A 26794-nucleotide genomic window follows, 5' to 3' on the forward strand; every position below is an offset into this window, starting at 1 on the left:
GTACACTAACAAAACCAGGAATACATATTGGGGGAGGCGCATTAAACCAGCAGATGGAATTCAGGTTGTTCGTCAGCTGATCTTAAAGCAGGGAAATTATCTTGGATTTTCCAGGTGGACCCAATGTAATTACAAGGATCCTTAAAAGCCGAAAAGCGAGTCAGGATCAAACATCAGAGGAGGAGACATGACAGCAGAAGCAAAGTCAGGGCCATGTAACTGCTTTGAAGATGGGGGGAGCCATGAGCCAGGGCAGCTCCAGAGCTGGAAAAGACGGGGAGACAGGCTCTCCCCCAGATCCTTTAGAAAGAAACACAGACCTGCCAGCACCTTGAATTTAGCCCAGCGTGACGCATTTTAGACTCCAGAACCGGAAGATAACTCAGTTGTGTTGCTTTAAGCCACTAAGTGGTCATTGTTACAGCAGCAACAGGAAGCTAATCTGTACACCCTGCCCCCAAGAAACATAGTTTGAGAATCATTGCCGTTGCAGGTTTGTTCTGAGCACACTTCACTTTGAATCATTGGTTTTTTCATTAAACTTCTCAGGTGCAAGAGGGACTAGTGAGAATGGAGGTGGGTGCGAGCTGGTGGACAGAATGGGAAGGCCCAGCAGGGTGGAGGTGTGCGGAGGATGGGCAGCCTATCCTGAGTCTGCCCTTTGGAATGATCCACAGGGGCAATGCCTGTGAGGGAAAACAGAGAGGGAGGCTGAGAGCCCATCAAGATGCAGTCCTGGGCTTCCCTGGTGGCGCAGTGGTTAAGAATCCACCTGCCAATGCAGGGGACACGGGTTCAAGCCCTGGTCCGGGAAGATCCCACGTGCCGCGGAGCAACTAAGCCCGTGCGCCACAACTACTGAGCCTGCGCTCTAGAGCCCGTGAGCCACAACTACTGAGCCCGCATGACACAACTACTGAAACCTGCACTCTAGAGCCCATGAGCCACAACTACTGAAGCCCGTGCGCCTAGAGCCTGTGCTCTGCAACGAGAAGCCACTGCAATGAGAAGCCTGCGCACCGCAACTGAAGAAAGCCCACACGCAGCAACAAAGACCCAATGCAGCCAAAAATAAATAAATAAATAATTTTTTTTTTTAAAAAGATGCAGTCCTGACCCTGGGGCTAAGGACAGAGGGAAGGATGGAGAGCTGGGCGGGAGTGTCTTAGACCACAGTGCAGTTCTGAAAGAGTTTGCAGGGCTGAAGGGGATTCTAGGACCAACAGCGCTGGTCAGAGGAGTCTGGCATCTCCCAGGAACTGGCCTGTGTTAGTATCCCGGCCCACAGGAAGGGTAGCCTCCGCTCTGACAGTGGATTTCCCAGCCCAGCAGCCATTTGATGGTCATCCTTCCTACAGTCAGAGACCTGAGAAGCATGTTTTCACGGCCACTACACTGATGTTTCTTAGGGAGCTGGGCAATTCCTATAGGCTGGAGGTTGACCCCAGGTGGGTGCCCAGCCTCCTCTGCGCCATCAGAGCCCTTGTGTGGCTGCCCCCATGGGGGCCACACGAGGACTCCCCCCCAAGAAAGCACAGGCCCCCAAACCTCTGAGCGCAGCCTGATTCTTCTGGGCCAGCTCCCTGCCCTCCCTGTTCAGACTATGACTGCTTAAGGTTCAGACACCTTAGACAGTCCTTGTCCCTTTTTCCTGCCTGTGCACTCTTTCCTGGCACCCAGTTGCCATAAACAGAGGGGTCAGGGCTGGGCACAGTGTGGTCACTTAGGCCTTCAGAGGCAAGGCGGAAGGAGCTAGAGCAAACGCCATGTGGCGTCTGCACGCTTCCACGGCAGTGAGCAGAGAGGAGCGCGGAGAGGAAACCTGCCCCGTAACTGGGCGAGTGAGCACAGGTTTCCCAGGCCTGGGGGCCCCTGCGGCTGAGGGTGCGCCCCTCACCCCACCCACCCCAGGCCGGCTTCGGCTTCGCCACGTGGGCAGAGATGGGGCTCTGTGGGCGTGTCGGGGTGAGACCAGAAGACGGACGCTAGTGGCCCCCACCGGAAAGGCCATCTCCACTCCCGACTGGGGCAGGGCTCCAAATGGACGTCTGCTACCACAGGACACAGAACGGCAAGGGCCAGAAGGCGGAAAAGGAGAGGTTGCCGGGCCAAATGCCGGTCTATCCCAATGGTCAGGTGGGGAGGGGGTGGAAGAGGGGACAGGTGGGGAGGGGCATCTCTGGACGTTGGAGGAAAGATAAAACCAAGAGTCTGACAGCAGGAGGGGCCCCCAAGCAACGCAACAAGAAGTTCCTTTTCCTGATAACAGCGGCAATAAGCCTCCGGGACAGGCCCGAGAAACCTCCAAAGGGCTGAATCCAGGTGGTAGGATGTCTCCAGCTAATCATTCAGGCAGAGACCATTTACTGAGCACCTGTGATGTGCCAGGGCTGTTTTAGGCACTGGGCAGGAGAGAATGCAGAAGTGGCAGCCCCCCACACCCCGAATGCTGGGGTGACAAACACCCCTCTCTCCTCCTCCCTCTTCTCCTTTCCCTGAAGAACGTGCTACTTGGTGGCCACCGGCCCAGCCAGGCTGAGTGGGACATAAGCCTTGCGTGTGCCTCCTGGTCGCCCCCGAGCATAAGGCAGGCTCTGGGGATGGAGAGGGTCAGTGTCGCCCCCCCCTCCCCCCACTGACAGGAGAGGCCTGGCAGAGGGCAGTTACCTGAAATGTGAAGTATTCATCCGCTGGGGCGTTCAGCATGTTGCAGATCTGTTGCAAAGCAAGAGGAGCCATTAAGCCACAAAGCAGAACGAGAAAAAACGCGGGGAGCAAGGGTTTCCTCCCTGGGTCTCCACAGCTCGCAGGCAAATTATTCACCCTAGACCTCAGTGAGGCCACACGTGCTAACAACACGCTGGAGGTGGGCTGGGACCTGGGCCCCCTTTACTGGAGTGCTTGCATCTGAGCAAACATCTCCCGGAGCAACAGAATACAGAGAAACTATAAGGGACTAAAAACAACAGTGTGCATACCCAGTTGGGGCAAATCATGAACGATAAGACACAAAAAGGCCACAAACCAACTGCCACCTCTGAGGTGCCAGGAGCAAAAGCAGAGGACTGCGTGTGATCCCTGCACACAGCACGGCCAAGGGGTGGGCAGACTACTTAAACCACCCCTCCGGCCTGACCCACCAATCCGCCCCCACCCTCGCCCCTCCCAGGAAGCAAACAAGGGCACCTGTGTCTTGTTTTTGCTCCCTCAGCTGCTGTGAGTGCCAATAAAGCCTCGCCTGAATTTCTCCTCTGGCCTTTTACCAATTGCTCTTGATTAAAGAGTCCAAGGACCTGGGTGGGTAACAAAGTTAGCTTCCCTTCTACTAATTAAGTCATTGGATGACATTTGGCCCCATCTCTGCTCCTTCCTACTCCCTCAGCCTCTAAGGATTCTTCTTCCAAATTCAAAGCAACTAGTTGTTCAGATCAAGGAGAGGAGGAGTTTAAGCAAATAGGCCTTTCTGCCTGGGCAGGTGTGGCAGCAATGCTGGGAAGGCTCTGTTTTCCTTCTTTTTTTTTTTTTTCTGATGTGGGATCCGGGTTGGAAGAAAGTGGCTAAGGGGCAGGAGGGAAAAGCCAGACAGCCTTTTAGGTACGCCAAAGTAAATATTCATTACGAGACATCACTTTAAGTACTAAACACAGAGACTATTGCTCACATCCATAAGGACAAGAAATCATTCCATTTTTGGTCATTTTGGATTATCTTTACATCAGGTCAAGTCAACAGATGGGTCTTTTTTTTTTTTTTAAGTAACAAGCAGTGGATTTAATTTTGGGGGGGGGATTTTTTTTTATTCAAATGGAAAGTCACAAAAATTATAATCATCCTCATCAGTTCACTCAGTCCCGTGTAATTAATTTTTTTTATCTTGATCTTTTGTTAGCACTTTTATGAGTTCATCAGTTTTCCATTAGAGTTCTGAAAATGCTTATTCATTCAGTTCAGCAGTATAGTCAGTTACCAGAAACCTGTACTTGTCAGAGTCTTTTCCATGAATTCCTTGAAGATGAAACCCTTTTATAGGAACATATTTGCAAAAGCATCAGAGTACACCCAGAACTGTCTGTAAATGACAAAAGACTTAAAAATGACCATGGTTAAAGATTTGATGAAAGTTCATAATAATGCAATTGACAAGGAAATTTAGTTATTTCTGAGATATACATTTAAAGTAAGAACTAGAATTATGACTTATAACATTATACCAGAACATATAAGAATTTTAGAAATTTCATGTAATGTCTGAAACATTTATATTAATGTCTTAATAAAAGACAATATCTTTCTTTCCACCAAAATTACATTAGATACTTTATTTTTGTTTGTTTGTTTTTGTTTTTACAGCATCATGATTTAATTAAGGGAGCATATTCATTGTAGAGAATATATTGATGATTATAAATGTGACTCCTCATTACAGCCTTAAAATTTTTGAAACACCAAAGCACAAAGATGTCAATTATATATCAAAGTACAGGTACAAAACAAATACATGCATTTTCCATGCTCCAAAACTGAGTACACACTGTACTGTCACAGGGAAGGGGTTTACCAATGAAGACCTGACAATAAAGTATTCAAGATTGATATACCAAAATAAAATATAAAATAGGAGTTTATAAAAACAAGTTTGACAATAGCAGAGAGGACCCTTTGCATTTCTGAGCAAAAATGCATTTCATTATATGTACTCTCTCCTAAAATGAATAAACTGGTCACTTGAGAATGCTCTGTTTATTTCTTCTATTATACTACAACATTCTCCATGTCTTTGGAAAAAAAAAATATTGTGCAGGATCTGTGGGATAAGCATGCATGTTGATGGAACTGCACAATTGCACTGGTTCTTACAACTCACTTCTAGATAAGGAGAAAGTGTTATTCATTAGTATGGCCCAGTCTTAGCCAATATTCAGTTTGGAAAGACACTGGGTTAAGATCAGAATGATCTGAAATTCCAAGTTCTAGAATTGATGATTTTATATGCCATTGTATTAGCCAGGCATCTTTTCTTTTCTTTTAATTTTTAAATTTGTATTGGAGTATAGTTCATCTACAATGTTGTGTTAGTTTCTACTGTACAGCAAAGTGAATTGGCCACACATACCCATATATCCACTCTTCTTTACATTCCCCTCCCACACAGGTCATTATAGAGTATTGAGAAGAGCTCCCCGATAAATTAGATACTTTAAATCATAGCATTTTAAAGTTAGAAGGCACTTTAATAATTGTTTAAGCTTTTCTTTTCAAAGATGAGGAAATAGAAGCCCAAAGAGGATAAGTGATTTTGTTCAAATTCATGGGATGAAATGAGAACTGGGATCTCCAGCGAGGGTGCTGGTGGAATCAGTTCTCCTGCTAGGGGGTGGGGAAAGCCCTGATTTGTATCATTAACCAATTCCATGTTGTAAATACTCCCACCATGGAGGATTTCAAGTTGCCAGCAGTTTAACAACCTGCTTACCAAATTCCCAAACATCTACCAATCTGGCGAGTAGGTGAGAGCAGGCCTCTCCATCTAGTGCACTAACTGTGCCGGCCCCTCTGGCCCGAGGGAAGTGCTTTCTGAGAGTGCTTGAGCCAGGTCTACTATTTCTGTACTACTCTTACAAAGCCAATGGGACCATCTTTCAGAGTTTTTGTTAGTATATACAGTCTAAGAATTTAAGGACTCGTTTGTGCTATACATTCATTTTATAAGCTAATGTGAATAAATAACATGAACTGATTGGCTGAGCATCCTTCAGGTGTGTGTAAAAGAGACAAAAAGCACTTTAGTTCTCTTTTCTGACCTTTCTATCAACAGTATCTGTTTCGGACCAGGCTTTTCCAGCCTTTAGAGAACATCTGTAGATGGGTCAAGGTCCTCGAGGCCAAGTATTTAACTCAATATTCAAAAATCCTAGGGCTTCCCTGGGGGCGCAGTGGTTAAGAATTCTCCTGCCAATGCAGGGGACACAGGTTTGATCCCTGGTCGGGGAAGATCCCACGTGCCGCGGAGCAACTAAGCCCGTGCACCACAACGAAGAGTAGCCCCCACTCGCCACAACTAGAGAAAAGCCTGCGCACAGCAACGAAGACCCAACGCAGCCAAAAATAAATAAATGAATCAATAAATTTATTTTAAAAAATTGCACATCATTTTTATTATCCAGAAAACAGCATTTAAAGATTCTTGAAGCCCCCCTCTCTTAAATAATTAGGTCAACAACCTCACTTTACAGATGATGACATTAAAACCCAGAGAAGTCAAGGGATTTGCCCAAGGTCAAGGATTTGCCAATGGATTTGCTCAAGGCAGGACTGAATCACGGCACCCAGGGATCCTGAGTCAGAGCCCCTTGCTCTCTTCACCAAAACCCACCATCATATCACAACAGTACCCCAGGAATGGCACTGCTCTGGCTAGGTCTGCTGAAATGTTTGGTATCATCCTCTAGACCAGTGGTTCTCATCCATGGGTGATTTTACCCACCAGGAGATATTTAGCAAGATCTGAGACATTTTGGATTGTCATAGCAGGGTGGTGCTACTGGCATCTAATGGGTAGAGGGCAGGGAGGCTGCTAAAAACACTACAATTCAGAGGACAGCTGCCCACTACAAGTAATTATCTCGTCCACAATGTCAGTAGTGGCAAGTTTGGGAAATCCTGTTCTATACACACAAAAAAATGTTTTCAATAGATCCTGCCTTTTGTAAGCACATAGTATAGGGTGACACATTTGGGAGTGAAAGGGAAGGCTGAATAACTCATGAGGACAACAGGTGTAAATGGAGGTTGTCCCATACAAACTGGGAGGTATGTTCACCCCAACTCTGGAGTCCCAGGAAATGGCTCAAGGTCAATTCTCTGAAAATCACTTTGGGAATGCTAACTTGTCTAATGAGCAATTTGGTGAGAAATGCCTTAAACTAGATTTACACCAATTTGCCATCAGTCTTGGGCTACCAGCAGAAAGGATAACAGCAGGGGTGAGGCCAAGGGCAGGAGCTGAGAGGTGAAAGGCAGCAGTAAAGCAAATGCAATGCATCTGTGTTAGAACCAAAATCTAGGGGGAAAAAGTCCTCCACAGCTTTGGAATCGACTCTGGCAAGTTGGTTATATGGCAAATTGATGATTTGGCAAATGAACCATTCAGTGAGTTGGCTTTTGATGCATTAGCTCTCTCCAAATTGATTTTTGGACAATAACATGTTTACCTAGGAAACATCTAGGAGAGAAGAGGTGCTTAAAAAGTGGGGCATAATAAAAAAGAATAAAATAATGCCATTTGCAGCAACATGGATGGACCTATAGATTATAATGCTAGGTGAAATAAGTCAGAGAAAAGACAAATATCATATGATATTGCTCATATATGGAATCTAAAGAAATGGTACAAATGAACTTATTTACAAAACAAATAGAGTCACAGATGTAGAAAACAAACATGGTTACGGGGGAGGGATAAATTGGGAGATTGGGATTGACATATACGCTCTACTAGATATAAAATAGATAACTAATAAGGACCTGCTGTATAGCACAGGGAACTCTGCTCAATACTCTGTAATGACCTATATGGGAAAAGAATCTAAAAAAGAGTGGATATAGGCATATGTATAACAGATTCACTTTGCTGTAGTACAGCAGAAACTAACACAACATTGCAAAGCAACTATACTCCAATAAAAAATTTTTTTCTAAGTGGGGCATAAATTTCTTTATACCGGCTACAGCAGCTTTGGGGTATCAAACTTAATAAAAACCCTAAATAGAGCCTGGTAGATGGGATGCTGGGAAACCGAGGACAGGGGCCAGTGGTCAAGCTATTTGGCTATTTTGGTGAGACTGAAAAATTGTGGTATCTGTGGATTCAGTTAGGAATGAATTGGAATATTTTAGTCATTACCACCAGGTCAGGGATGACATTTAAAAATATTTCAATTATTAAAAAAAGGGGGGCAGGAATTCCCTGGTGGCCCAGTGGTTAGGACTCCATGCTTTCACTGCCAAGGACCAGGGTTTCATCCCTGGTTGGGGAACTAAGATCCCACAAGCCACATGGTGTGGCCAAAAAAAAAAATTTTGTTTTTTAAATTTTCAATTATTTTGGAGCAATTTTGAAAACATGACATTTGTTAGTATATATTACTGTTTACTCCTAAAAGACATAAGATTGTTCTCCCTTCTTTTTCTTTTCTTCCCCTTTGGCATGTCTCTACACTAAGAGATCATATCACCTGGTAAGGCCACCTGGTCCTGTAACCAACTAAGCCCAGAGTTTGGGCATCCTCCTTGAAACCCAGGGTAAATCATCCCCACACAGAAAGATTATCTTGCAGTCACAATAGAATTTTCCTTACTCTGTCACCATTCTGAACCCAGAAATGTTCACACTAAGCAGAGGCAAATTTATAACAGTAAAAGAAAAAACACTAGACAACCTAGATTTTGTTTCATTTCTCCTATGACCCTTGGGTGACTCTTTTAGTCACTGTAATTCACATGCCCATTTACTAAATAATGAAGATGCATGAACACTAACAAAACACCAATGCCAACACTAAAGAAGGAACATCTATGCAAATAAATGCTTAAAAAAATTTTTTTAGAAACTTGGGTTTAAAGGAGGAAGAAGGAAAAATGCCAACATAAAGAAACGTTAAAAGCACTGAACATTCTTGCGGGGAAGAATCTTGATGTGAAAAAAAAAAGGACACAGATGGTGGAACAGCCCAACTAGGGAGAGAAATCAGCCATGAGAAGGGAGGAAAGTATGGTCAAGGCCGAGTGGGAAAGCTACAGAGACCTGGTCCTCTGGCCCTGAGGCCTATGGGACCTACCGGAGACCTCTTGTTTGTTGTCTTCCCACCCCTGACCTCTCTCAGCCAGACCTGGCCTACTGTCCCCCCATCCCACCCTCCCCTGAGAGACCAGGGCAAAAATCTTCACTTCATCTATCAACTCATTAAGTTTTGCATTGCAATCAGTGGCAAAGTTCTTTCTTTATATATATTTTCCTTTTTGTCAGTAATTTTCTTTGTTTCAAAAGTCTTGACCAAGGGAACTATACTTGAGATCAAATTAAACCCAGCATGAACCATAGTCATGAACTGCCAAAGGATGTCTGAAATTTGTGTGGCTACAGAATAAGAGGTTGGGGGATGGATTCATCTTTCTCATGTTAACTAAATATTTTCTTGTAGAGTTTAGAAGTTTCTAGTTCACTTACATTTGACCGCCAAGATTCCTCTCTCCTATGTCCTGTGCCAAACCTCACCCTTACCTGGTGCATTCTTGCTTTCATAATTGTTCCCATCTCTTGGCTAATAAAAGTTTCATCCAATGTTATTTAAGATTTGAATTTGTTCAATAACTTACAAATCCATTTTCAGCAACGTATGTTGGCAACCCACTAATGAGAGTCCAGTGGTCCGCAGGAGGTGTCCTTGAAGAAGATTAGAAGAAAGAAAATCATTGCTATACAGAGAAATGCACTGGATACAAAAATAAAATGGCAACTCCTGCTGCTGCTTCATGGCAATACTCACGGAATGACTCTGATCTCTTCTTTTCCGTGTAAAATGTAATCGATGATTTTATAAAACATGACTTCCTAAGAGGAAAGAAAGAGAATATGAGAAAAATCTTACTTCCCAAAGAAGACACTTTTCCTTAATGAACTTATATTTTAAAATTTAAATAACACCTTATTTCCCAACCACATTTATCTGCATAACATAAATTACCAAACTACTCATGTCCTAATTATAAGCCTGTAATAAGACTAGAAATATCACTGGCCACTTATCTATATGAATAAGCCTATTGAACTAATTTTAGAAAGTTGAATTCAGCCTATCAGCTTCTAGGGGAATCTTGGGTTTTCTTTTAATTTCTTTCTATTGTCCAGAAATAACCGACTAATCACTCCAGTGGAACAAGTCATGGAATTTCTCAACCACAGTCAATGTATTCCCTTCCCAGCTGTACAGTGCACTTACCCCCTTCCAGCACTTGCTTATCTGAACAGGGTGCCTCAGAAGCAGGATTCGGTGGATACATTGTCAAAGCTGGAAGCAACTTGAAAACTAGTCTTTCTACTTCTTTGGGCAGATGAAGAACCTGAACGATCCATCCCATGCCTTCCCTTTCCTGTGTGCTGGGGATACCGTGGTGGAACAAGCTTCCTATGAAGCTTGCAGTCAAGGGGGAAAGTAAATCTAACCCAACCCTTCCCTGGAGATCCCAGTCCAGGGTGTCAGAAGAAGGTCCTGGGCTCAGTGTGTTTAAAAAACTGTGCAGGAGGCTCTGATGCATCCCTCCCTATTGAGAAGCACTGATCCACCAAGCCCTGGCTTCACAGAAAACGAAACTGAGAAGTTAAACAATGAGTGTAGGCGAGAGCCACCCAGCTGGTTTGGGGCAGAGCTGGGACTTGAACCTCAACCTCCCTGTCCGGTGCTCTTTCTACTACTCCAAGGTCCCCCAGGAAGTCACAGGACTAGAACCCAGTCCTTCTTGAGCCAGCGCTCTTTCCTTTACACACGGCCTCCTCTAGTTTTAGCACCTGGTATAGATATCATCAACAAAGATGTCTGCACTCACTCTGCCATCTGGTGTCTTTGGACCTTTATAAGGCTCGACTTCTCCAAGCTTGACTGGCCACTCATCATAGAATTCCTGGAGGCAATTATATTTAAACATTATTAAGCAAACTGTTCCGTGGCCTACCATATCTTATATGAAGGTCATTGGTTTGCATGTTTTATGTTAACTTATAATCCTGGAATTTTAAAGCTCTTTTTCAGCAATACCACTTATGAACTTGTGACTGTGAACAAGTCAACCTTTTTAATCTGTAAAATGGGGACAATAAAATTTATACTTATAGGGTCATTGTGTGGATTCAATGAATAATACAGAGCACCTACCCTGACACATAGCTAAAAGTACTTAATAGATAGCAGCTCTTTTATAGACAATTAAACTAAATCCAGATAGGTTAAGAGGCTTGTCCAAAGTCACGCAGAATGGACAACGGTGTTGCTTGCCTCACCCAACATTCAATTCCCCCTCTTCCTTGCTAACAAAACCTGATTATATTTAGTTATGAGGTGGTGATTTGTTCAGGGAAGATGGGCCCTGCACAGCTCACGAGTGGTCTATATAAGGTGCCTGGAATTAGTTTGAGGGCAGGTATGTGGCCTGGATATGGACAGTGAAGGAGAAGTCTTCCAAGGGCCTTCTGAAGAAAGGTTTTCTTTAGACGAAGGGTGATGAGGATGATATTTGTAGGAAATGTCTCCCAATTTTGTCATGTCTATGAACCAGGTCTTGAGCTGCAATAGCCATCTTACCACCACAAGAAGGGACCTCACCAACAATGCTGAAGGGAGCAGAGACTTTACCAGGAAAAAATGAAAAGCACCTGGGACTCTGATGCCTGTATTGAGCTCTGAATTAATCAGCCATAGAACTGCCCTACTTTGGGACTTCTTGTTAAATGAGATAATAACTGTCATGTTACTAAAGATGCTTTTAGTTGGGTCTGATGTTACTTGCAGCCAAAAGCATCCTAACGAATACACTCAGCTAGAAATTCCCAGAGCCAGGATCAGAACTCAGCCCTCCTGACACTTGGTCCCATGTTTATCCACTTAGAACAATTATTGTGAAAAGATAATTTCCAATCACATGGAGAGTAATAAATATAAATGATATGGTATTCATTAGTTATGTTGAACTAGGAGAGCTCCAACAGAATTAATGAAGCAAAATGAGAAATGAGCATTATATTGTGTGAGTAATATTAAATATTTTTTAATTTCTACTTTAAAATAATTTTAACTTTTCAGAATATAAATCCTCAAACTGGTAATAAAAATACACTTTATTTTTGTGCCCTAATATGTGCTGGACACTATATAGATATAGATTTAGACATTTAGCTATAGATAGATAGATATGGATATATAATTTCCAAATAATCTCAAACCCTCACAACTGATGAGAGAAGTCCTCATTTTACAGATGCATAAACCAAGAATCAAGGAGGTTAAAAGAACTTGCTGAAAAGAAGCACAAAGTCAAAGAACTGACACTACCCGACTTCGAGACTTACTATATAGCTACCATAATCAAGAGAGTGTGACACTGGTAGAAGAATAGACAAATAAATCAATGGAACAGAACAGAGAGCCCAGAAATAGACCCACACAAATATAATCAATTGATCTTTGGCAAAGCAGCAAAGGCAATGGAGAAAGAATAGTCTTTTCAACAATTGTACTGGAACAATTGGACATCCACATGCAAAAAAAAAAAAAAAGAATCTAGATATAGATCTTATGACTTTCATGGAAAACAACTCACAATGGATCATAGACCTAAATGTAAAATGCAAAATTATAAAACTTCTAGAAGATGACATAGGAGAAAATCTAGGTGAACTTGGGTTTGGTGGGATTTTTTAGACACAACACCAAAAAATGGAAAAATTAGACTTCATTAAAATTAAAAGCTTCTGCTCTGCAAAAGATACTGTTAAGAGAAAGAAAATATAATACTCTGGGAGAGAATATTTGCAAAACACATATCCAATACAGGATTTGTATTTAAAATACTTAAAACTGAATGATAAGAAAATAACCCAATTAAAAAGTGAGCAAAAGATCTGACCAGACTTCTCCCCAAAGAAGACATACAGATGGGAAATAAACATTTGAAAAGATGCCCACATCACACGTCGTCAGGAAATGCAAATTAAAACAATGAGATACCACTACCCACCTATTAGAATGGCCAAAATCTGGAACACTGACAAAACCAAATGCTGGCGAGGATGTGGAGCAACAGGAACTCTCAATTATTGCCAGTGGGCATGCAAAATGGTACAGTCACTTTGGAAGACAGTCTTGCTGTTTCTTACAAAGCTAAACATAGTCTTATCATGTGATCCAGCAATAGCCCTTCTTGGTATTTACCCAAAGGAGTTAAAAACTTCTGTCCACACAAGAATCTACACATATTAACAGCAGCTTTATCCGTAATTGCCAAAATTTGGAAGCAACCAAGATGTCTTGCAGTAGCTGAATGATTAAGCAAACTATGGTGTATCCAGACAAGGGAATATTATTCAGCATTAAAAAGAAATGAGCTATTAAGCCATGAAAAGACATGGAGGAAACACAAATGCATGTTGCTAAGGGAGATAATTTAATCTGAAAAACCTACATGCTGTATGATTCCAACTATATGGCGTTACAGAGAAGGGAAAACTACAGAGGGAGTACAAAGATCAGTAGTTGCCAGGGGGCTGGGGTGGGGAAGGGATCAATAGGTGGAGCACAGAGGGTTTTTAGGGGGGGAAATTATGCTGTATTACACTGTAATGGCAGATACATGACACTGTGTATTTGTCAAAACGCATAGAACAGTATAATACAGAGAGTTGAATGTAAACTGTGGACTTTAGTTAATAATGACATATCAATATTGATTCAACAACTGTAACAAATGTACCACATCAAGGCAAGATGTTAATAACAGGGGAAAGGGTGGGGGTAGGGAAGGAAGAGGTCATGTATGGGAACTCTCTGATCTTGCTGCTCATTTTTTCTGTAAATCTAACATTACCCTAAAAGAATAAAGTCTATTAATTTTTTTAAAAAAAGACTTGTTGAAGACATATAGCCAGGAAGTGGAAAAGTCAAGCCTAGATCTTTTTTGCTCCAAAAACGTCCATGTTTACCTCTATACCATACTTTCTTGGCACTGGTTCTTATGATCTACCATGACTAGTAGTTTACATAGCGTATCCATTTTTTTTAATGGATTGCATTTCATGTGATGTACATTTTATAGGTGATGTTAGGTGAGACCAAATGTACGGAACAGTGACCTTCTCCTTGGTCATGTCCAGCAGTCCAATGGAGTATCGTTCACAGTTCAGGTATGTTCTAACAGTGTAGAGAGCTTTGTGAAACTGTCGCTCAACATCTGTGAGCTCTTCAAATACTTTGTTGGCTGACCACATGAGGATCTGAAACAGAAAACAATTAGAACAAAATACAGTACGAAGAGGAGCATTAGTCAGAAGAAAACAGGAGGTGCATCAAATAAAATGAATACATGTCACCAAACAATGCAATTCCATTTTGGCACATGTCCATGTCCAACAAATTACTCAGATTTTCTGAGTGGGATGATGAGTAGACCTTTTGCAAGGATGTGGGTTTATGAAAGGGGAGAAGCCATGATTGGTCCCCATGTCCAAATGTTTTGGCTCCAAAGGGCAAGTGATCTAACAATAAATGCAGAGACAGTGCCTGGGCAGAGGGTCCAGTATTGGTGGCCCACTGGCTCCTGCCGGTCCCTATGGGGAGAAAGCCACATGCCTGGCTTTCTCCCCTAGCATCCTAAGGTAGTCAAAGGTCACCTTTCCAGGACAGGACCTTGGAAGACCTCCTTCCCAACCACCCTCCCACCATTGGACTGATGAAGAAACAGAGGTCCACAGAGCAGTCCAACTCAGGTATCCCGGCTACCAATGTTGTTCTTTATCCCTCTGGCTCAAGGAGGCAACAGAGGAGTGATTTGCTTCTCAAATTAATACCTTTACTATGTATTGGGTCGGCCAAAAAGTTCGTTCGGGCTTTTCCGTAAGATTTTACAGAAAAACCCAAACGAATTTTTTGGCCAACCCAATACCAGGAATACATAGTTCTGCTAAAAGCTTTATGTGAACTAATTCATTTAATGACCATTTAATAGTCACAACAACCATGTGGGGTAAGTACTATAATTATCATTGCCATCTCATAGAGGAAGAAACCACAGCTACCCAGGATCCGGACTGAAGAAAGCAAGCCAGTTGTACCTACAGATAGAGGGACAGGAAGATGGGGTGGGGGGAGGGGACCATAGAGGACACTGAGGATAGAAGTTTGGGGATCTTATCCATGTGGTGTGGATAGGAAGGGTCTGCGCTTGTGGCCTCTGGGTTGCTTTGTCAGACAGGTCAGCACGGAGTGGTTAATGTCACCTTCTCTTTACCTGACTTCTTCGGGATTCAACACTGTACAAGTAGTTGGTATGATGAAACTTTAGGATGACAGAAACAAAGTTGAGGTATTTGGAAAAGACCTACAGATGGCAGAGAAAAACAAATTAGGTGTGACATCTTTCTTTCAGTTACACATCAAATAAATTTCCTGAGCCTCCTATGGGATGCCCAGGGTTAGCGTTACCTCTTCATCCCGTTTGGAAAATTCCGATGCATCTACTTTGTTAACTGCCATAACCACAGCAAGAACCTCCTTGCCCATCACGATGGGGGTTGCCAGCAGGTTCCTGGTGACATACCCAGTTTGTTTGTCCATGAAGTCAGAAACATGGCTGTTCTGCAAGATACATTCACACATTTGCCAAAGCAGCATAGGACCATGAGTATAGATGTAGGAATGGCAACAGATCGTCCTCTCTAGTCCAAGTCCTACCAACAGATAACCAGGGCCCCCGCACAGTGGTCCCAAGCAAACATTCCCCACCCACCTCCCACCCTCAATGAGAGAGAATGAATGAAGCACAGAATGAAACTGCCCATTTCCAAATGAGCATTTTCTGCCTGAACTATGGTCTATCCCAGTTAGGCTGAGGTTGGGCCAGGAGAAAACAGGTGATGGTGATGTGGCCAAATGGAAAGTGAGGTTCTAAGACGGAGCGGGGAAAGATGCAGGCAGAAAGTATGTGTCAGAAGGAGAGCACAGCTGGGATTCCGTAGAGCTCTTCTTTTTAATCACAGCAGTAAAATGTGCACTTGAAACCACCCAACCCATCATAACACAAAGAAAAAATTATTAATCCCCCAAACTCCTCCTCCTTGAGGAAATCCATGTTCCTGCTTAGTACATCTCCTTCTATGCCTTTCTCTCTGCTCAGACAAAGGGTTTGCTTTTCTTTTTTTAAATAAAATTTCCTTTTCTAATTTTATACAATTCTTTCATCACTTAACACTACCTTGCGAACTTCCGATGTGTACGATGTGAACTCATCTTCTGGATTCTTGTAGACCACTCCACACTGCGGGGGCCCCGGATCTGCTCAGCCAGCCTCAACTGATTCAGTCTGTTGATAGTTTTCCCCACTGCAAACAATAGTCACTCTTGATTTTATTTTTATGTGATGGACTCCCCAAAGTGGAAATTCCTTTTGCTGGATCAACAGGTATATGCAGTTTTTACTTACGCTAAGGGCTTTTACAGATGGTTGAAATTCTTACCTCTCCTGGTCATTTATGAGAGGACCACCCTCTTGCCAGCACCAGATACTTATCAGTTTCTCAAAGTTCTACCAAGTCAATGTCTCTCATTCATATTTTGTATTTCTTTCCTTGGAGAAAATGAAGTGGATCATCCCAGATACAAGCTTCAAGTAGTAGAAGCGAGAGATGACTCTAATGCAAGAACCACGGAAAGGGCGGAGTGATGAGTTTGGAGAGGCACACAAATGGAAGGGCTCAGGAAGAAGGTCAAGGAAGCAGTTATCTTATTAGCTGTAACTGAGAGGAGTACCCACTCTAGTTGGGTGTAGACTCAGCCTGCTGTGGGTCCTGACTGTCTCCCCTTTGAGTCTTCTCCAATTAGAACTGAACTTTCCACCTCACTTTGAGACTCAGTGGCCAAAATTAATGTGGTGTTCCTTTCACAAGTTGTATTATGTTCATTTCTGCATGTTGATGGTGCTTCTAGGAGCAGCACAAATCGTGGAGGCTTGGACTCTGTTCAATTTCCCAAAGTAAAAATGTGAGAGTCCACTGGTGAGTGACTTGCAGGCCAGAGTTTCCACCAGAGAACAAGGGCTGCTTTGTCAACGGAAACACAGCTCTGCTCAGAGCAGTAGACCCGAGCTGTGCCTCAGAATCACCTGCAGACTGATGCAGATTTGCAGACCTCACAGCAGACCTACCAAATCCTAACTGCCTACAGTGGAATCTGTCTTCACCAGGAATCTGAACTTCTGGTGGATGAATCAGTTCTGTGGAGGATCCTTAGAGATGTGAGATGCTAAGGGATTCAGATGCAGCCCTTGACCTCAGATTTCTTCTATACCTTCCCGAACTGGAACCACAGAAACCAACTACTTATGTAGGAGGCAGCATTGCATAAGAAGGTGAAGAAGGTTCTGGAGTCAGACCTCCTTGGCTGAAACCAGGCCCAGATTTACTAGCTGTGAGACCCTGGGCATGCTACTTAACCTCTGCATCCTCATTGTTTAGTCTGAACATGGGAACAATGAGATCATCTACTGTCTAGAGGCCCTGATGTGAAGAGAGAATAACATAGTGTGGGCAGAGCCCTTAGAAAAGAGTCTGACACATATTAATAGTAGGTGCTCAATTAATACTAGGAAGAGAGACCTGGGACTTTGGGGGCCTCCCTGGGTGAGAAGTCATTCTGATTTTGCATTACCATTCTGTTTCTACTTCTAGCTTTTCTAACCCATTCTAACCACTGAAGAAATTAGATGCTCTTAACTGATGTAGGCCTCCTATGCCCAGGACCATGCTCACTCCTGAGGGCTGAGTCTCTGCCCCACGCCAACAGAAGCCCCATATTTTTGCTAACTGCTTAATCTGTGACTTCTCTCTACCTCCTGCAGAACCTTCACTCAGTCCAGAATAGCTCCAGACTTTGGGAGGTTCTTTCTCTTAATCCACTGCTATAGCCCAGGCTGGCTCACTGTCCATCTTCCTCCTAACCTGTTATCCATTACAGACGTGATCACTTTCACTTACACAGCGATGCTGGGCACTAAAGGAATAACCAAAATGCCCCAAACATGCAGCGTTTCTTGGCAGACGCTCTTCACTCTACAGCTTCAAAACTGGACGCTATTTTATTCTAGATTCTAAACACAAGGAAATGTTCTTATATTCAATTGGCTGTTTTGAGAAAATGACTTATAAGTTTCAAAATTTAATGCCTGCTTATCACTGCATCTGAAAATCCTGGATAAAACCATCTGTCAAATTACAGGGTAGGGTGAGGCAAGGTTTTCTAGCTTTATATTTTCACTGGTTCAAACAATCCTTGGTGAAGTTGCTTTGAGTAAATCCTGTATCTTTCAGACTGACAAACTCCCCTTGGTGGTCATTCTTCAAAGAAGCCAATGAAGGCAACTGGGAACATGGTTTAGAGCAGCGGGCCACCTGGATCCTTCAGCCAATCTTAGCATTGTTAAATTCTGCTTAAACATCTCGAGATCCAGAGTCAGAAAGAGAGAAGGGCAGAAAGGGAGCTATAAGCACCCTGTTAATTATTGAAAACTTAGGATTCTCGCATGGCTTTCTTTTAAACCACAGTCAGGAGAACCACCCATAGAGTTAATCACCAGCTTTCCCAATAGAATAAGAAATGATTAACTTGTGGAGGATATGTCTCAGTTTCCTGTTATTAAGTTTCCCTGCCTTTAACCTGTTTTAAAAACAGACCATAATCACTGACCCAGTTTTGGCCACCTACACCCAGCCCCCAACTTCTTTTGGCATTAATATAGTATTACCATAGCTGTCATTTAATTGAGCACCTACTAGGAGTCAGGCACTTTATGTACATTTCATCTGTACATTTGGTTACTCTGTTTCTCAGGTGCAGAAACACAATCCATCACGCAGTTACCTTGTCTCAGACCTGGATCTACACCCAGGTCACCTGATGCCAAAGCTCTCACCCGACACCATGTGGCTTCTCTGTTGCCAAAGCTGGGAGTATCCAGTTCTGCCTTTCGTCTATGGGTGAGAAGTCCTTCCCTCCCTGTGCCCACACTGCCAACCAGGGAGGAGTCCTGTATGGTCAGGGCTATGGCAAAAAAAAAGGAGGCCTTGGAAGACCTGGTTTAGGAGCCCAGACCCAGCACCTCCTGCCTAATTGACCTTGAGAGGATTCTCACATATACAGGATGGAAATAAAAATATGGTCCTTGCCCTTTGCACAGGGTCTTGGCCAGAATCAAGTGAGATAAAGAAGGAGAGAAATCTTCATCAAGTGTCAAGTGCAATGAAAAGGTGAAGCGTTGATAGAAATGTCACTTAAAACATATCCAACTCCTTTCTCTTTGCAGATTTTACCACAACTTAAGTGCGATGAAACTGCAGGGCTGCGGGGTGGGATGAGGGTGGGAACAGAGCGAGGAGGCCTCATCCTCTCCAGCCCCTCTCAGTCACTGACCAGACCCTGGACTCCAGGAGAGATGCAGCCCCGCATGACCTCAACTTCCTGTCTGCCCAAGGGAATAAACTAAAGGCTCCAGGAGCCCTTTCCATCTAATCATCCACAGTTGATTTGAAATTCACTTCCTCCTCTTACATCTGTTCATCCAATAGACCAGCGGTTTTCAACATTGGCTGCATATTAGAATCATCTGGGGAGCTTTTAAAACGTACTCCTCGCTGTGTCCCAGCCTCTGAGAGTCTGGCGTAATTGGTCTATTGAGAGTCTCACACATCCGTAGTTTTAAAAGAGCTCCCAGTTTGATTTTAATGTGCATCCAGAGTTGAAAAGCATCATTCTCCGAGGGAAAAAAAAAAATGCTCAGAAGCAGTAGAAACGGAGAGCAAATGAAGTCCTTGTCCCTCCTCTGAGCTCAGGAGGGTGGGACGGAGTCTGACTTCACACATACTCAGAAAAAGAGAGAACAGAGCGAAGTGACCCCGCCTCCCCCCCCATTTACTGCCCTGTGCATATGGGGTGCCCATCATGGACAGCAACACACCCAGGCCACCTGATCGTTTAAGCAGCTCCTTTCTATCGTCCTGTCCTCAAAAGAAGTGGACTCATTCATAAAGGAGCATAGCAGAAGTCATTTTATCCATCTCTTCTTTTAAAAAAAAAACCTTTTTCCAAAAAAAAATCTTGTGTGTCACTTTCTTAGGTTTGCTGTCCTAGTCATTTTGGAGATGGCCTCAGTCGGAGACTGGCAAGAAGCATATTCCTGTGAGAAAACCTCAGGGTGTGCAGGCATAGCCTCCTCGCTGGGGGTCCAAGAACTTTGCCTTAAGGGCCTTTAGTCACCTGAAGCGGCTGCAGTGGGCCCAGAATCCTACTTAAACCAGCTGAAACGCACTGTGGGGAGGGATGGTAAAGAGAGAGGACTCTCTGGTGCCCAACGGCAACCCTTGCCCCTCTGGGCTGTCCTGTGGCTGTTTGCTGAGTGTTGCTAATGTTTGACAACTTCTGCACCTTCTGGATCCGCTCGGCCCCCCTCCTGTAATCAGCTTCAAGAGGTATGTAGGGGATTATCCTCCCGCCTCCAGCTGCCCCTCCTCCACAAGCCGGCAATAAACCTCTACACAGTAAGCATTTCAGGGGCTGCTCCTAATCAATTCTGTTCCATCATCGTCGAACTCTCCCCTTTGTTAATAGCAAATCAAAATGATGGGACATGTGTGTAGGAAAAGGGCAGGCAGGAGAAACTCCAGGCTGGGACCTACGGTTATTGCTGAGTAGGGGGATTATGGGTGATTGGCATTTCTTTCTTTTTGTTTATTTGTATTTCCTAATTTTTCTAAGATGAACAAGCATTACGTTGGTTAGGAGAAAGTTAATTTTTCTGCTTTTAAAAGAGCGTAATAATTTATGCAATATACAATTAGTCTTCAGGAGGGTCCAAATGTCCCATTTACAAGATTGGAAATTCTTGATAGATCTGAGTTATGAAGGGTTGAGATGGCCAAATGTACTTAATTATCACCTATACTCACATTTTTAAGGATCCAGATGGCAACATCTGAACTTTCGGAGGGTATCTTTTTTCTTTTTGCACCTTTGCTCTATAGGTGAGAGAATCATTCAGGAGCCAGTTCACCCCCAAAGAGCTGAGTGTCTTCAAAGGATCGTGGGTGAGAAGCAGTTCAGGGGTCTCGGCATCTGGTGTGTTGGCTGATCATCTCACCAGTGAGAGGCCTGCTTTGCCCTGTTGGTCAGGACAGCGCCCAGAGCACAGAGGAGGTGTAAGGGAGCAGGTGTGGACTGTACCAGGCCCAGGTAAGGCTGCCCAATAAAATACCCCACATTACATGGGGCATACATTATCCCCTGTTGATCTCAAATTCAGATTGAACTGGGAATCTTGTAATTTTTTTTTTTTTTTTTTTTGCGGTACGCGGGCCTCTCACTGTTGTGGCCTCTTCCGTTGCGGAGCACAGGCTCCGGACGCGCAGGCTCAGCGGCCATGGCTCACGGGCCCAGCTGCTCCGCGGCATGTGGGATCCTCCCGGGCCGGGGCACGAACCCGCGTCCCCTGCATCGGCAGGCGGACTCTCAACCACTGCACCACCAGGGAAGCCCTGAATCTTGTAATTTAATTTGCTAAATCTGGCAACTCTTGGCCCAGGTGCTCTTCTTCTCCACCACCCACTCCCCAGCCAAGCCAATGTCACGAGGATGGCCCCTGCACCCCCGCTCTCTTTCCCAGTGTTCCTCCCCGACGCCACCAAGACCTCCTCTCCGCTCCACTGTCACCATCAGGCCACTTACCTTTTTCACATCTGGGACATTGAAGGTTTTCTTCGTGTGAGCAACCCAACCCACTATCCCGACGTCCAGTGGAAAAACAACTTCTCTGTCGGGGACCACCAGGTTGTCCTCGAACTTGGAGGTGGAGGTGACGTCGAGCAGCTTGGAGGCCACCTCGGGCGAGCCGTTGCGCGCCCGGCACAGGAACATGCTGCAGCGGTCAGCCCGCAGCAGCTGCGCCAGCCTCTGCAGGGCCTTGTGCGCCGCCAGCTCCACGCTGCCGGCCTCCTCCCGCAGGGCCTCCAGCAGCTCCAGGCACAGGGCCGCCTCCTCCACCAGCGTCAGGCCCGGGAAGGACGCGCGGGCCGGCGCCTGCGCCCTGCCCGGCTCCGAGATTTCTCCCGCCGCCTCCCCCCGCAGCTTCCGGTCGAAATACTCCTTGGCAAATTGAGGGTTGTCCTCCAGGTATTTCTCCACCGTCTCTTGGCTGATCTCACCCATGGCGTGGCTTGCTTTGCTGCTCTTGTCCAGAATGGAAGACCCTCAGAGCACCACCAGAGGCAGAGTGCCAACAAAGAGGTACCTCCTGGTCAAAGATACCGGGAAAGCCCTAAGGGGCACCTCACAGGACCCCCAAAGGCTGAGCAGAAAGGTTGTTTAGCAGAGCTTTCAAACGACCTGTAACTCTTGGGATGTGACAGAAGGTCCTGGCTTAGAGTGGGATTCAGGAAGCCCGGGATTAAAGAGTCCTTCAGGACACGAAATCCCTAAGCATTATTAGCTCGTAAGTCCTCAGAGAATCCGCAGAGCGTCTTAGATCAGCCGGCCAAGTAGCAAGTCAAAGTGACCATTCCAGAAAAATAGCTGAACCTTGGCGGCTGCTGGCGACACGAAGAATCATGGCTATATCCATTAATTATATTCCATAGGCATTGACAGCGCCACTTGTTCTTTCACGATAGCTCTATGAAATAAAACTATTTAGACCTCGGAAATGTCTGTTTGTTTATATGGCAACTTGAATGAACATTTGGGGGAGATGGAAGGGTTTAGCATAACACAACATAAAATTGAATATTAATCTTTCCTTTTCTTAAAAGTCCTATGATCAGCCAGATTGCTTGGCCTACTCTTTTTTTAAAATCCTCACCCCTCAGTTCCCCTCAGTTAAAAACTTGACCTCGGAAATGTTTTAAAGGAACAAACCTTTGGCTTATTCTAGAGAGGTGAACATGGAAAAATATTTGCCCATGATTCAAGCCTAATCAAGCTGCAATTTATACAATAATCCTTGTCAAAAGACATGATCGTAAAAGGCAACCCATGCAGCTGCCAACTAGGTTTTCCTGCTAAGCATATTAACTTGGATTTTGTTTTCAACAGTAATAGCCAAACCTCATGCCTTTTTGCTCCAAGGTACAGTCGGTTAAATCTACTGGATAATACCTGTCTTGTCTGTTGCTAGGATCTTTCACAGCTTGGGGGCTTCTGGCATGGAAAAAACACTTGCCACTACTTACTTTTGTTTAATGTTCAGGTTATCAAGCTTTTACATAGATTAAGCACATTTTCCGAAATATTTAAACACTATTATGCAACTAATAAGCCGAACTACACATTTCATGAACCAATTTCCTTGAATATTTACAGTCTGATTTCAAATTTAGTCAAAGGTCTTTTAAGCATTTCAATAAAGCTACAAACTTTACATGGAGAATTCTCTTGAATGAAAACATACGTAACAGTTACAGTGACTCCAAAAGTTACTGTTTCACCCACATTTAAATCCACTTCAAAAATAGCAAGGCTATGGGTTTCATTTATTTCTCTAGACCTAATGCTTACCTCGCTAGAGTGATAATGGTCTTCGTAGACAGAAAAGAAGAAGAGATCCATTGAGGCTCCAGGTTCTAGGTCGTGAGATAAGAGATTCTTGATGGGAACATGGTTTTCCCAGGGGAACAGAACCCACACTTGCATTTGTTGAACCATGTCACTTCCTATGGTTGAGTCCACTTGCTCCCTCAAAGGGTCTTGTCAAGCACACACCCTTTCTTGCACCTCCCTCTGTCACACCCAAGTCTAGTCTCAGGAGGGTCCTCCTCAGATTACTCTTCACTTCATAATATCCTAGTAACATCTCATTATAATTAGAATAATGCGCAGGTTTATCTCCTAAGAGAAAGGAGTTGAGTCACACCTATGGGACCACCATCCATCTTCTTCTAACACAGTTGCGGACACTCTTTCTCCCTGGTTGTCCTGTGTGACAGTGCAGTTCCTACTTCTCTCAAAAGAATGTGTGTGTTCACGATTCCCATCCTCTCCTCTTTACACACAGAGAGACAAAAACACATACCCATATCTCATACACAGATTTATACTTGAGGTAGAAATCTGTGTATGGGGAAAAAACAAAATGCCCACATATGTTTACATTCCTCTACTTATAAAAATGAAAATGAATTTTAAAATGAAGCATATTCTTTTATAATCAGCATTCTGTGTTTTGAAAACTACTTTTATTTTTTATTTATTTATTTTTTGGCTGAGTTGGGTCTTTGTTGCTGTACGCGGGCTTTCTCTAGTTGCAGCAAGTGGGGGCTACGCTTCATTGCCGTGCGGGGGCTTCTCATTGGGGTAGCTTTTCTCCTTGCAGAGCACGGGCTCTAGGCGCGTGGGCTTCAGTAGTTGTGGTGCACAGGCTCAGTAGTTGTGGCGCATGGGGTTAGCTGCTCCGCAGCAGGTGGGATCTTCCCAGACCAGGGATCGAAACCGTGTCCCCTGTATTGGGAGACGGATTCTTAACCACTGCACCACCAGGGAAGTTCAATGACTACTTTTAGATTCATTCATTTGTTTGTTCTTCCAATACGTGTCTACTGATGGTCCACTATAAGCAAGACATCATACTAGCTCCTGTGGTAGAGACTCCATGTTCCCCTTTTTTCTGATTTTCCTCTCCTCCTAGTTGCATGGGAAGATTATTCTTCTCTGCCCTCCTCCCCCAGTAGGGCCATGTGACTAATTTTGACCTACGGGTTGTGAGCATAAACGTCTCTTCCAAGTAGGAACAATCAATTGCCAGAGTGAGACCCTGGAGCTCCCCCTTCTCCCTGCTGCCATGCCAGTTCCAGATGTAGGGGCCTCATGAATCCCTGAGTGAGGATGTCATGGAACAAAGCCCCCTGCTGACCTGAGATGGACATGTAGCATGAGTGAGAAATAAATCTTTCTTGTGTTCAGCCTTTGAGATGTGAGGGTTGTTTGTTACTGCAGCATAACCAAATCAATCCTGACTGAACACAGGGGATGAATAAGCCTTGGCTGCAGCTGTACAAGCACTAGTGGTGTAGCAAAGGAGATACTATTAGGACACAAAAAGTCAGGAAGCACAGAACAGAATAGGATAGAAGCCGGAAGTGAGGTACATACATATAGCTATGAGACTTTACGTGATGTGGATATGGGATCATATCTAGACTGGGTAGAGATGGAGTAGAAATCGAGTGTGAGCCAGGTAGTGGTAACAGCAGAAGCAATAGCATGGAATGCAGAGTAACAGGGGGACTAGTGAGAGATGAATCTAGAAAAGTAGGTTGGGCCCAGATTAGGGCCTCAAAGGCTTGCTGAGGTTTCTGAACCCTGGAAACTCTTAGGGGTAAGAAATGACATTAGCGTTCTTCTCTACAAACTTAATCTGGTTGTGCTTAAAAAGGTGACTTGGAGAAAAGAAATACTGGACATTAGGATACAAATTAAGAAGCTATATTGCATTTGGTTCATTATCAAATACCCTAAAAATGTGTACAGGCTTTGACTCTGCAACTCTTCTTTGACCCTGCAACTCTTCTTTCTTCTTAATTACAAAAGTAATTAAGGCTGTATATGATTAATGTAGTTACAGGGGCGTTCATCAAAAGCACAATTATAAATGGAAAAGATTAGAAATAGCCTAGGAGGTTGAGTAAATAAATGGCATTATAGTCATACAATAGGAAACCATACATTAATTAATAATCCTATTGTAAAGGTCTGTTTATTGATATGAACAGATATTTATTATGTGCAATAAATTGCAAGATACTATTGCAGTATGATTCCACATACACACATACATACATGGAGGTGTGTATACCAAAATGTTAACAGTGATTATTCCAAAGTGGTGGAATTCAATATAATAATTTTTTTCTTCTCTTTTGCTTACCTGATTTTTCTAAAGTATCTACAATGAACATATATAATTTATATAGTAAAGAAATTCATTCATTATAAACAAAGTTTTTAAGGCTATTCTCACAAGCTATGGGTGAGGGTGCTTGGGAATGAAAAAGGAAGGGACAAATGTGAGACATAATTTCAGGCAACAATCGACAGGACAAGGGAATTGATTACTTAGAAGAGGCAAGCAAGAAAGAGGGATCACTTCTGACTACTCTGTGTATTGGATGACATTTGATAAAGACAAACATTTTTTTAAGGGAAATACTGGAACCCAGCCTTTTAGTGCACTCACAAATATCCTTCTCCTTCTCCCCTGTCCTTGACTAAATCCCATCATCCCTGCTGCTCTTTTTCTGGGGTAGTCCTTGCAGAGTCTCTGTCCTGTGTTGACGAGACTTGTGTCTCTGTCCTAAGCACTGAAAAAACAAAATTTAAGAAAATGTAATATTTTTAAAATGACCAAACAGACACTTAGAATAAATTTTTAACACTACAACGTAATTGTTGACTTTGTTAAACTTCACCATTTATATCAGCATTTCCAGTTCGTTTAAAGAATAATTTAAAAAAATAGAACAGTAACTAGTGGGAAGAACGAGGAAAAAGACCAATATCTTAGATGTTACAGACATTGACAATCATTTATTTAGACAAGGCATCTCAGAAACAATAACTAAATTGATGTGAAAACTCCATTCCATTCACACAGAGTATTTTTAGAAAGATAAGCCACAAGTAATGATAATTAAAAAGTGATCATAAGAATAGCCTAACTTTAACACACTCATAGAGAATGAACTTGAGGACACGGGGAGGGGGAAGGGTAAGCTGGGACGAAGTGAGAGAGTGACATGGACATATATACACTACCAAATGTAAAACAGATAGCTAGTGGGAAGCAGCCGCATAGCACAGGGAGATCAGCTCCGTGCTTTGTGTCCACCTAGAGGGGTGGGATAGAGACGGTGGGAGGGAGACACAAGAGGGAGGAGATATGGGGATGTATGTATATGTATAGCTGATTCACTTTGTTATACAGCAGAAACTAACACACCATT

General features: G+C 43.7%; 1 protein-coding gene across 1 annotated transcript in view; it reads right to left on the reverse strand.

Annotated features, from left to right (window-relative positions):
* PDE6C (phosphodiesterase 6C) overlaps positions 1-22010 on the reverse strand; it is a gene marked incomplete at its 5' end in the record, with an annotated part of 56739 nt that extends 34729 nt beyond the window's left edge. The window contains 8 exons of the mRNA XM_081238860.1: positions 2668-2715; positions 9376-9442; positions 9546-9610; positions 10603-10677; positions 13898-14038; positions 15052-15141; positions 15246-15398; positions 21531-22010. Of these exons, the coding sequence (XP_081094986.1) occupies positions 2668-2715; positions 9376-9442; positions 9546-9610; positions 10603-10677; positions 13898-14038; positions 15052-15141; positions 15246-15398; positions 21531-22010 (1119 nt within the window). The remainder of the gene's footprint in view (positions 1-2667; positions 2716-9375; positions 9443-9545; positions 9611-10602; positions 10678-13897; positions 14039-15051; positions 15142-15245; positions 15399-21530) is intronic.
* Positions 22011-26794: the final 4784 nt, after the last annotated feature.

Source organism: Mesoplodon bidens, assembly GCF_964165515.1.
Source record: "Mesoplodon bidens genome assembly, chromosome: 1".
Taxonomy (NCBI): domain Eukaryota; kingdom Metazoa; phylum Chordata; class Mammalia; order Artiodactyla; family Ziphiidae; genus Mesoplodon; species Mesoplodon bidens.